The sequence below is a fragment of the Anastrepha ludens genome, chromosome 5 (genome assembly GCF_028408465.1).
Source record: "Anastrepha ludens isolate Willacy chromosome 5, idAnaLude1.1, whole genome shotgun sequence".
NCBI lineage: Eukaryota > Metazoa > Arthropoda > Insecta > Diptera > Tephritidae > Anastrepha > Anastrepha ludens.
The window spans coordinates 55,787,419-55,800,739 of record NC_071501.1 but is presented as its reverse complement, the minus strand read 5'-3'; the positions used below and the strand labels follow the sequence as shown (position 1 = coordinate 55,800,739).

The 13,321-nt window shown below is 36.4% G+C and overlaps 1 protein-coding gene across 5 annotated transcripts in view; it reads left to right on the top strand.

Annotated features, from left to right (window-relative positions):
- Positions 1-13,321, top strand: part of LOC128864280 (voltage-dependent L-type calcium channel subunit beta-2) — a 112,979-nt gene that overhangs the window by 45,127 nt on the left and 54,531 nt on the right. For all 5 annotated transcript variants that reach the window (XM_054103872.1, XM_054103871.1, XM_054103870.1 and 2 more), the window contains one exon: positions 8,706-9,205. In XM_054103872.1, the coding sequence (XP_053959847.1) occupies positions 8,706-9,205 (500 nt within the window). The remainder of the gene's footprint in view (positions 1-8,705; positions 9,206-13,321) is intronic.

Sequence of the window (13,321 nt, the reverse complement as noted above, 5' to 3'; positions counted from 1 at the left end):
AATGGTATTGATCTGGACAACGTTTATTTTCAACAAGACGGCGCTACGTGCCGCACAAGCAACGAAACCATTAATCCTTTACGGGAAAATTTTCCGGACCGTGTTATCTCTCGAAGAGGTGATCACAAGTGGCCACCGAGATCTTGTGATTTAACTCATTGTCATTTTTTCTTTGCGGCACGTGAAAGAGAAGGTCTACGCCAACAGCCCAGAGTCGATTTAAGACCTCAAAGATGGAATTCGTGAGGCTATCGAGGGCATAGGGCAGTCTTTTTGCAATTCGGCTACGGAAAATTTCATGAAAAAGATATTGTCCTGTAAGCGTGGTCGAGGTGCTCATTTGCCTCTTTATGATGAAATAAACATTATATTAAAAAATAGCATTTTTCGACGTTTTTATCCGTTGAAGACGTTGATGGGCGACCAGATCGGGGCAACTCTTCCACGAATCTCGGTCCTCTGCAAAACCTTATAGCACTCGTAGACCCGTGTTATTGATAAAGAACACTCGCCATAGGCCTTCTGCAACATTTTCAACGATTCGGCACACGAAATCCCGTTGAAAATATTGATATTTTTATCTATAGTGAAAATCGCAAAGCACACCTGCGGTTTTGATATAATTAAACGCCAAAAACAAGCTAATTGACAGAGTTGGAGCGTCTCTGCGACACTATAGAGCAGGGGTGGGCAAAAGCCGGCCCGCGGGCCGGATCCGGCCCTCTTGCTAATTTTATCCGGCCCGTTGAAAAATTCCGCACATAAATTTTTTTAAACTCTTTTATGAGATTTTGTTGACATCAGCATTATTAGTGTGCGTACTGTATATATAATAGTCTTAATAAAATGGGCGGTCGGCTAACTACACTAGTGTGGACGCTTTTCAACCATAGAATATTTACGTATATATAAATTTACATAAACCAACACACAGTTTTCAATAAAATTACATTATGTACACAAGACTAATTAAAAGTAGAAGTCGAAAAGGATATAACGAGCTTTGGACTCTACAAACTCACTTAAATTCAAATTATTACATTTCAATTGAATTAATTTTAAGACCAATAATTATAAACATTTCAACACGTCATTTCTCCATTAAGCAAAAACGAACCGTTTTCGTCTGTTATTTTTGGCGCGTTTCTTCTGGCAGTCTGCCATTTCGCCTATCAGCTGTTCAAAATCCCATAATGTGTGAATGCTGCTAAGTTTTGAAACGTCCTCATGGGCGCGCTCTCTCTCAAAATGAATAAGTTTCACATCTAGTTATCTATGGCATATGCTGCACTCCTCTCACTTTTCGAGGAACGACAGGTCGCACCACGTGTATTGTTAATTTTGATTTAGTACTGATCGCATACTCTTTTTTGTTCGAGTCTAATATTAGTTTGCAAATATAAAATTGAAAAAGTGGACTTTTTGAAGTAAAATTTTAAAACATTGGTTTTATTTTATTGTATTAATTAAATTATAGGTTTGTAGACCTTTGTAAAATGAGTCAATCTAAAAAAAGAAAAGTTGATTTGGAATGCAGAAACTTCAATGAAGCTTGGACGGTAAAATATCTTTTTACAAACATAAATAAGAAAGCAATTTGTTTAGTTTGTCAGGAAACAATTGCAGTTTTTAAAGAATACAATTTAAACAGGCACTTTACAACAAAACATCCAAAATATGCATCACATTCATTAAAAGAACTTCAAACTGTAGCAGAAAACTTGGCAAAAAACTTGAATAAGCAAGAAAATATATTTACCAAACAAAGTAATATAGAGAAATCTACAACAAAAGCAAGTTATGTTGTCGCACACAAAATTGCTAAGTTATGTATAAACATATTTTTGAAAATGTAAGCCTTTCAAGAAGAACAATAGTACGACGGATTGAAAATATTTCAGGAAACTTACTTGACCAGCTAAGAACAAAAATTGCTGATTTTACCTATTGTTCTCTGGCTTTAGATGAGTCCTGCGATATTACTGATACAAGTCAATTATTAATATTTATTCGCGGCATTAACAAGAAATGCGAAATTAGCGAGGAACTTCTTAGTGTGCATCCAATGAAAGATGAAGACTTTTTTCTCGCTCTTGAAAAGTGTTTAGTTAAAGTAAGTTTAACTTGGAATAAAATAGTAAGCGTCACTACGGATGGTTGTCCTAGTTTAACAGGGAAAAATGTAGGCTTACTTAAACGAATTCGCGACAAAGTAAAAAAGTTACAACCAGAACACGATATATTATTTTTGCACTGCATTATTCATCAAGAAGTGCTATGCAGAAAGGTTTTAAAACTGAATCACGTCGTTACTGTTGTGACCAAAGTTGTGAATTTTATTCGAGGACGTGCCGTAAACCATCGACAGTTTGTTGAATTTTTGAAAGAAATTGAAAGTGACTTCTATGAAATTCCTTATTACACTGAAGTGAGATGGCTTAGCATTGGTAAAGTTTTGGACAGATTTCAATATTTGCTTGATGAAATAGTATCCTTCTTGTCGATAAAAGAAAAACTACATGATTTTCCTGAATTGCAAAATAGAGCTTGGCTAAACGATTTCTCATTTTTAGTAGATATCGTAAAATATTTGAATGAACTAAATATAAATCTACAAGGGAAAAAACAATTCGCTTTCAATATGCACTCAAACGTCAAAGCATTTATGACAAAACTAAGTTTATTTGCTGAAAACTTTAATAATAAATTATTAAATCATTTCCCCTCATTGCAAGCACGGCGAGAATCATTGAAAAATACAGATTTTTTTAAATATAGTACAATAACACAAGACCTGCATTCTGAATTCCAAAGAAGATTTCAAGATTTCAAAGCTATTGAAAAACCTTTATCATTAATTAGCCAACCTTTCAATTTCGATGTGCAAGAAGCCCCTGTTGAAATTCAACTAGAACTAATTGACTTACAATCAAATATTTTATATTACTAAAAGAAAATTTTCACTCAAACGAATTGAGTGCTTTCTATGGCGTTTTGAATGATGAACATTTCAAACATTTTTTGAACTATGTTCAAAAATACCTTGTTTTATTTGGTTCGACATATATTTGTGAAAGAACTTTTTCTTTAATGGTTTCCACGAAAAATAAATATCGATCACAAATTACTGACGAAAATCTACACTCGGTATTAAGGATTGCTGCAAGTGATTTGGAACCCAATTTTGAAGAAATAATGTCAGATGAACATTCGAGATTTCACGTTTCGCATTAACTTTAAATATTTATTTTACCGTTTGATGTTTTTCTTTTCTTTTTTGAATTCTATTTACTATTATATTTACGAAATGCAATATAAATGTTAAATTGTAATAACTATGTGTCAATATAAAATAATTTGTATCATTAAGACATAAATAAGTAACAAAATAAAATGTTTCATTGACTGGTTTATCTAATAGGCATTTATTTATAAAAATATTTCTTTAAAAATTACGTGACATATTTTATTCAAATTGAAATGATACTTAGTGTTTTTGTCAAAAAAAAATTGGCAGGGAAAAAACTCCATCCAAAACATCCGCTTGTGCAAAGCATATGCGGTATAGTCCTCCGGCCCGGGAGACATTTTGAAAATTTCATTTTGGCCCGCTCTTTAAAGTATTTGCCCACCCCTGCTATAGAGGACAGTTGTACCAACATTCCAGCAAAAAAAATTTAGACACATGTGTAACGCGCGCTTTTTAAATGAACGATTCCCGATATTTTTTTGACAATGTATTACAATGCAAAAGTCAAAACAAAAGTAATTGTAAAGATCCTTAACGAAGTCCGGATTTTGACAGAGGTTTTATGCTTGATGATGTCCGCAAGATGTTGCACGAATTATGAATGCCAATCCCGAATCGACTAGTGAATGTACATGCACCATTGAGAATTTGAACCAAAACAGCAATACGATCGAGATGCTTTGAAGTAATTTTTACAAACAAATGTTCCAGTTTTGAATAAGTCGCGTACGATACATTGATGAAAGCGGTCACAACAGGCTTCGGTCTTCCTCTATGCTCTTAACTTCGATTTGAGCAAAACCTTAACTACACTAACACTAGCTGTCGCATTCTCTAAAATTGCTTCAACCGCTCATCAAACTATCACTGAATTTGCAAACGACAGATGATCTGATTTTTCCAAGAAGAGAACTTGCATCATACGAGTGATCTAGGAGAAGTAATATCTTATCTTTAAAAACAAGGACTTAAAGCTATCATCGCAGTTAATAAATTGAAATGGAAAACTAAAGAACCTTTAGATATGTTCCTCCTTGATTCCAGTGAAAACATCAAGAAAATATATGTTGTCACTATTGAAGCTGTGAGGCAACCAAAACTCATACCGCAATGCAAATAATGCCAGGCGTATGGACACACGCAAAACTACTGTGGTAAACAACCAAGGTGTGTCAAATGCTAAGGAAAGCATAAAACGATTGAATGCACAAAGCCTGAACAACAACAACCAAAATGCTGCAATTGTGGCGAGGCCCATCCGGCGAACTACAGGGGATGCGTTGTTGCCAAAGAACTGCAAAAGATACGTGACGAATGTGCTGGCTCAAAAATAAATAATGTAAATAGTACACAAGGCAAAAATATAAATAAAATGCTTATAGAAAGCTGCCCAAATAATCTTACCCGTAAACCAATTTTGCAAAACAATGCTACATTACCCACATTCTCACAGGTAGTAAAAAAAAAAAACAATCACTCGGAGAACGCTAACATCCTACAACAAATATTGGAAAAAATAACGGCACAAAACGAGCATATGACTGCACTAGAAAAGAGATTGCAGAAACTCGAAAAAACACTACACCTAGCTGAATAAAAATGACTAAATTTTTAAAAATAATGCTATGGAATGCAAACGGCTAGTTTAAACATCAAAGCGAGCTGGAAATGACTTTAGAAACTGAAAAAATCGACATCTGTCTATACATTAAATTCAAAAACTACAATACATATCATTCAATTCACCCAAACAACGCCTCACAAGGAGGACCTGCTATTATTATAAGAAGCAATATAAAACATTACGAAGATACCTGTATTTCAAGCAATAACCATAACAGTGGAGAGTGATAAGAATTTGTCAGTCACTGCAATCTATAATCCCCCAAAACATCAGATCAAATGCGACCAATACATAGAGCTAATTAATAGTCACGATAACCGATTCTTAATGGGCGGTGACTTCAACGCGAAACACACACAATGGGGCTCGAGATTAATCACTACAAAAGTTAGAGAATTGTGCAAAGCTCTTCAACAGACTGTATGTATCACATTTTCTACGGGAACTCCAACATACTGGCCAACGGATCCACAAAAAATGCCCGAACTAATAGATTTTTTCATTGCCAAAAAAAATATAACTAATTATGTCAGCATAGAAAGCGGGTTGGACATGAACTCGGATCATTCTCCAATTTTATTAACATTATACGAAAATGCGCTTATCAAGAAATTGCCATACACGCTAACGAATAAATATACCGATTGGGAATATTTTAGGAATGTCTTAACCGCGGAAATCACAATGCAGAAATTACCAACACTTCCGATTTAGATAATAAAAGCATAAAAGATAAAGTAGCACTTCGGAAAAAAAGTTTGTTACATAAGGTCATAAATATACCATAGATATTAAAGATATGGTCGCAGAAAAACGTAAGGTACGTAGACGATGGAAGCAAACAAGATCTCCATCCGACAAAAACTACCAAATAAAATTACGAAAGGAATTTCCAAGAAGATAAAAGATTTTAAAAATAGATCTCTGAGTAATTATCTAAAGGGCTTATCAAACGAACGCAGCAATGATTACTCGCTCTGATAATGCACAAAAAACTTTTCACAGTCAGTAACACAGTACCCACCAATTAAAAAAGAAGACAGTTCTTGGGCCAAAAGCAATAAAGAAAAAGCTAATGTTTGTGCTGAGTACCTCGAAGGCATCTTTAAGCCACATGACACATCGAGCAGCCGGAATTCAGCCACTTAACTATGAAACTGATGCCGAAATTCTCCTTGTTACGGATTCCGAATTGCTTGGTGAAATAAATAAGCTAAAATCAAAAAAGGCGCCTGGGTATGACCTTATTACTGCTGAAATTCTAAAACAACTTCCTCAATGCACAATATCCAAGATTACTGAAATAATGAACGCCGCATTCAAACTGCACCACATCTCTATATAATATATTAGAAAACTGCTGAAATAATTATGATTAATAAACCAGGGAAGTCAACGCATGATGTCACATCTTATCGGCCTATCTCGCTCCTACCAATCATATCAAAACTGATGGAAAAGCTTTTATCCAAACGTCTCAACATAATTATTAAGCAAAGAAATATAATACCAGTACATCAATTTGGTTTTCGCACAAAACACTCTACCATTGATCAAGTGCACAGAATTACTCACATCATTGAAAACGCCTTTGAGGAAAAAAAACTGTGCTCTGCTGTCTTTCTGGAAGTATCTAAGGCGTTTGACAAAGTTTGCCACGGTGGACTCCTCAACAAAATAAATGCGCTTCTCCCAACACAATATTTTAATATTCTAAAATCGTACCTATCTGATCGTTTCTTCCGAATAAAATACGAAGACACATATTCCGAACTTAAGGAAATTAAAACTGGCGTCCCACAGGGCAGCGTGCTGGGGCCCATTCTCTATATTATTTTCACATGTGATTTGCCTAATGACACAAATTGCTCCACAGCAACTTTTGCTGACGACACAGCCATCTTGTCGGTAGGAGAAACCCATATTGACTCAATCAAAAACCTTCAAATTTATTTAAATAAAATCTCAGAGTGGACTATTAAATGGCGCATAAAACTAAATGAAATGAAAATCGGTTCATTTAGACTTCACACAGAAGAAAATCCAATATCTGCCACTATACATAAACGGCGTGCAAATCCCGTATCACAACAACGCCAAATACTTAGGTATGACACTAAATACCAAGCTTAGATGGAATGCTCACGTTCAAAAGAAAAAAGAACGTTAGAAATCAGATATAGAAATATGTAATGGCTTATAGGCAACCAATCAGCCTCATCCCTATACAATAAAATTCTTTTATATAAGCAGGTGCTTAAACAAATTTGGACTTATGGGATCCAGCTATGGGGCTGCTCAAGCTCAACCAATATAAAATCTATACAAAGATTCCAAAATAAGGTACTAAGATGCACCTTGGTACGTCCGCAACACCGATATCGAACACGCCCATCGAATCAGTTGCCACTTCGATCAACATAAACGCTAAGTCTCATATGGAAAGACTACGCCACCATGTAAATAGCGAAGCCTCAGCCCTAATTGATCCCGGTAAATGGAAAGGAAGGCTGAAACAAAAAAAACCGCACCCACTCACGCAGTAGCCCACTTCTCTGCAAGCCTTGGGCAGAGCATTATTAAATTTAGTTGTATTGCACAAAATTAAATCCAAATTGTTCGTTAGTTTATAATTTATGAACTAGTTAAAATGTAAATAACAAATAAAAAAAAATCTTATTTGGCAGCGATGAGTAAGAACGTAGATAATTTGAATACAACAATTCAAAGTCTAATCTCTGGCCAATCGCATCCGTATTGATTGAATGGGTTATTGATCCAGATGAAGTTGTCAACTATCCAACTGAATTCCTAAATTCATTGGATTACAAGGAATTCCACCACGCAATTTATACCGCAAGGAAGGCTCGGTGATAATCATGTTAGGTAACCTGAACTAGTCAAAACTGTGCAATGGAGCATTAAGAAGTTGATAAACAACGTGATAAAGGTGATTAGTAGTAGGAAACGATAAATATGAGCATGTTTTGATTTCGAGAACACCATTGATTGATTCCAACCGATTGTAGTTACAATTTAAACTTTTGTGTGCTTGGCTGGGCTGCTCCTCATATTTGAGATGAGCATCTTGATGTTTTCCACAAACGGAGGGACTTATAGTTTCACGCCGCCTCCAAACGACGTATGGTTTCTTTTTTTGGGGAGCTTTTGCATGGCAGAAATACACTCGGGGGCTTGCCATTGTCTACCGTGGAGCGATCGCCGAAAAACAAAAACGTTTTCTATCATTTTGACATTTCTGTGCACCTGTGCGACGGCAGTAGTAAACAAGTATTGAAAAGTATAAGAAACATCAATAAATGTTTTTAAAACAAATTCAAAATCGCACTGAAATTGTTTTATTTAAATTATGGTAAATTTAAGGAAAGATTCGTTTGGGTTAATCCTTTTTCGATGAAATGACTGTCAACACAGTTTAAGAGATATAAATTAACAGTCAAACAGGATGCCGGCATGAGCAGCTAGTTTCACCTAAAATAAGAACTGTAAACTCTAAGGGGGCATAAAATGAAAAACATTACTCATACAAATATTTGGTAAAATTCTTGTTTCGTTATTTTCTAGAACCTGCCGGAAAAATCTTAGGATAATAAAACTGTTTTTAATTTTGTTGTTGTATTATGTTTATCCAGGTACCCGGTGCATCTTTTGTTTTTAAAAATAATTTCCTTGAAAAATAATATTCAGGAAATAGTAATTATTGCTATTAAAAAAATTCCGTCGTCGTAGAGTATTCTAGAAATTGCTAAGTAAGGAGTAAACACAGCAGTATATCTGCTTAAATTATTTTATTTTTTACAATTCTTACAGGTGACGAGTCCGATTCGTTAGGGGCAAGTCGTCAAGGAAAAACACCTGTTCCAAATTCGTTAAACAAAGATAAACGAAAGCCTTTCTTCAAGAAGCAAGAGACTTCTTCCCCCTACGATGTTGTGCCATCGATGCGCCCTGTAGTTTTAGTTGGGCCTAGCCTTAAAGGATATGAAGTAACGGATATGATGCAGAAGGCTCTATTTGATTTTTTAAAACACCGGTTTGAAGGAAGAATTATAATTACACGGGTTATGGCTGATATTTCTTTAGCAAAGAGGTCTATTATGAACAACCCCACAAAGCGCGCAATAATGGAGCGTTCGAGCAGTCGATCAGACTGCCTCACTAAAGTCCAGGAAGAAATTGAACGTATATTTGAACTGGCGAGAACCCTACAATTAGTTGTATTGGACTGCGACACCATCAACCATCCATCACAACTTGCTAAGACCTCATTGGCGCCTACTATAGTATATTTAAAAATAAGCAGTAGCAAGGTATGTAAAGACGTATAATTTTACATTAACAATATTTTTTTATTCGCAACCATATTTTGATTTTGACACCAGTGTCTCGTATCTCATAAAATTATTGTTTTTAGAAAACTCCCTCTATCTTTAGAAAATCGAAACCTGTATTTTGTCTTGAACAACATTCTCATAAAGGTCATCTGTCCTACGTATGTTTGTAGAAAATTTGTTTGGAACCATTTAATCAGTATTAGTAAGCCTGCGTTTATACAGTATAACTTTTGTTGCTTCAACTCGTTATTTACGATGTTGGAGCTCTGTCAACACCATTTGTCTTCTCCTTCCTCTCAATATTGTTGTTGACTGTAGACTAAAAACTAACAATTGAGAGGTGTGTGAATACGACGGGAACATAGAAAGAGAATTCGCAAAGTTGAAGCAACAAAAGTTTCCTGTTATGGATAGAAAAGAGAGCAGCATTGAAAATAATGAGTTATATCAGTTCTTTGAGGATTAACAATAATCGATAGCGGCTAATCTTGCTATCACCCCCACGTATTGGCTGATGTGATAATGCTATTTGCATCATGCACTTTGTAGGTTGAGAAGGGTATACCTACATTTTCCATACCAAGTGGGAGGCAAGGGGTAGTGCCCTCTCTCGCTAATTTGTCTGCCTTACAATTCTGTGGTATGTCACTATGCCCTGGCACCCATATCAAATAGCTGTAGAAATATTCCGTCATCTCATTAAGAGGCCCGCCATTTGAAAGAAATTATGGAATTAGTGACAATTCAGCAAGAGATTTAATCGCCGCTTGGCTATCGGAGTAAATAATGTTGTTTCCCTTGTTCATTTCGTTCGGTCTTCGACAAGTTTCTGTCATCGTGCGCGGTTCTGGGCTGTTGTTTTTGTGACGTCCCATGTGATGTCGGCATCTGCTAGCTCGCGCAACATTGACCTTCTCCAGGTTTTCTTTGGCAGACAGCGACCAGCCCGTAGTCTCTGTGAGCCAAATCTGGCGAATACAGTGGATGTGGGAGCAGTTTGAAGTTCAACCCCCTATAGTTTTGCTATTGTTTTGATTGACACGTTCTAGTTTTTGGCCAACAGTCAGCAAACGCGGCACCCACTTTGAACAGAGCTTTCTCATAGTCAAACGCTCATGAAATTTAAAGCCAAGACAATCTTTTGATATTTTTACAATGTCACCTAACTCACGTAACTTCACTTTTCGATCATTGAAAACGATTTTGTGGGTTTTTATGATGTTTTTTGGTGTTACCGCCTTATTTGGACGTCAACTGCGTTGTGCATCATGGGTGTCTCTACAACCACGTTTGAAGTCAGCAAACCATCGCTTTATTGTTGTTTCTGATGGAGCGGAGTCCCCATAACACTTTTCAAGCCATTGCTTCGCTGGAACGGTGTTTTCCTCATCAAGAAGCAATGTAGAACACGAAATTCTCTCTGATCCAAAATAACAAAAGTAGCGTTACTTTTAGCACAATAACTCACGAACTAATAAACAGAATATTATGCAATTTTAACAACTGTCTTTTTAAGGTTAGTACTAACTGAAAAAGAGGTAAATACAATAAAACTAGTGCGATCTATGTGTTAGGTCCGAAATTTTCTAGCCCTTGTGTAATTTTTATCAAGTCCCGGCAACCATACTCTTATTCCATATAGAACAATCGGTATTACCACTTTTGAGTACAACCAGTGTATTATTTTCGGAGATAAACCCCAAGTTGACCCTATTGTTTTCTGTAAAGTTAAGTGTTGTTGAAATTTCCCTCACTCTGTGTTCTACATCCAAATTCTAATTTAGATTTCTATCTAATATCAAGTCTAGGTAGCGAGCATTTTCGCTGAACGACAAGGTGATTCCATTCAATGTCGGGGGCTTTAGATCCTGTAAATGATGTTTCCTTGTAAATATCAGTTCAGTCGTGGTCGCGTTTACGTCTATTGCACTGACGTCCACCATTGGTCTACCTCACTTAATAAGCTCTGCATCATTTTACAGAGTGTGTTCGGAAATTTTCCTCTTAGAGTTAAAGCAACATCATCCGCATAAGCAACAGCGCAAGGCGCTTATAGTAATTTATTCATTGCCACAACCCAGAGGAGTCGAGACAGTACGCCACCTTGAGGGTGCCTCCGCTCTCCGACGTTCCTAATTTTGAATACGAAAATCCGTTAACGCACTCGCTATTGCCAAGGGAAGAACATTGTTGAAAGCACCTTCAATATTAATATATTCATTATTAACGATTGAACTCTCAATTTCAGTCTTTACCGTATTCAAGGCTGCCTCTGTAAAGTTACCTTTACAATATGCATGCTGTGAAGTGGCTAGCTGAGATCGTTTTATTTTATCTCTTATACTCGTATATGTTTCTAGCAATAGGTATTTCCAGAGTTTTTAGTATAAACGATGGCAGAGAAATAGGCCGAAGGAATATATATGGTATATATATATTCCATCGTCATGAAGCGCTTTTAATACATATTTGTCTACTGATTTTGTCATATCCAGGAGATTTTTTGTTGTTTATGGCCTTGATTTTGCGTCGAATTTCGTCCAGAGTAACTCTCTTGATTGGTTTGTTGGCTGTGTCAGATGTAGCAGGCACATTATAATTTTGAGTGTCCTTTTGATTTGTGAATGTCTTTTTGAAGTGTTTGGCGAGCACACTAGTCTTTTCTAGTGGCGTTTTGGCCCATGTGTTGTTTTCGTTTAACTAACATGTTGGTGAGGTGTTGTTTTCTTGATCTTCGATGTTGTCCGCCAGAGTGAGTAATTGCTGCCTTTTGTTGGATCTAGGTTGGTCAAAAAGTTCTGCATTTTTTTGACCTCCAAGTCCTTAAGCATTTCTTTAAAGTCCTTTGTTAGGTTGCGCTTTATCTGCGGGATGTCTTGTTGTTTACTTCTCTTTCCTTAGTCTTCTTTTCGATTTTATTTCCTTTTTTATGGAGTTTGGGATATCATATTTCTTATTTTTAGTCTTGACTAATGTCGTCGACTTAGATACCGTATCCATAATTGAGTTCGTAATGTGCGCAACGGCACTATCAATCTGCTTTTCAGTTTTAAGTGGAACATTGTGGTTAAGAGCATGTCGTAGTATTTCGCGGAAAGCATTGCAGTCGGTGAGAAATGTCAAAAATATTGGTGAGTGGTCGGATGATAGATCATAGTTTGATTCTACATATTGTCAAGTAGTATCAGTTTACGTTTTTATAGATATAGAAGTCAATCAGGTCTGACTTCTTTTTCATGTCAGTGGGCCAGTAGGTGGGCCCACGAGTGCTTATATGGTCGCTTTTGTTTATTTTAATCGCGTCGAGTAATTCCTTTTTTATTTGTCAGCCTTGATCCCCATGCTGTGTTTTTTTGCATGGTAGTCGCCTCCGGCAACAAACCGGCTACCAAGAGTTCTCAGGTAGTCAAGATATTGGGTAGACGTGTTTTTGTACTTCGGTGGGCAGTAGGTGCTGGATATTGTCAAGTATCCGGATTGATCTTCAATTTGAATCGTCGTAGCTTGAATGTTGTCTCCTTTGTAGGCTTCCATTTCGATGCATTGATGGTTTGTCGTATAATTACGGCTGTGCCACCATGCGCTTTGTTTCCTGGATGATTGGTGTGAAATAATTTATAGTCAGGAATTTTAAGGTAGCTTTTACTTGTCAAGTAAGTTTCGGCGACTAGTAGGATATCTATTTCGTAGTCAAGTAGGAAAGATTTGATTTCGTGAATATGCTGGCACAGGCCGCTTGCGTTCCATAGTGCGATTTTTAATTTATTTTGTCTGTTCATTTAGTTTTGTAACAAGGAGTGTGATTATGGACATCATGTTCGACATTTGTGCTATTAGTTGTTTCATCATATCTTTAATTTCGTGGATTTCGTTATTTGTTGTTGTGAGTTAAAGCTGCTGCTTTGGCAAATGTTATGTTAGGTGTCACGCTTGATGGTTGCGATGGCTTGTCTTTTGTGGATTGTGTGGATGGTTGCATGTTGTCCTCTATATTGTTTGTGGTCAAAGTTTTAAGTCGTAGCACGAGAAAGCGTTAAATTCTTAGTGTTTGGTACACCATACATCCTTTGTAGTATGATACTAATAGCCGCT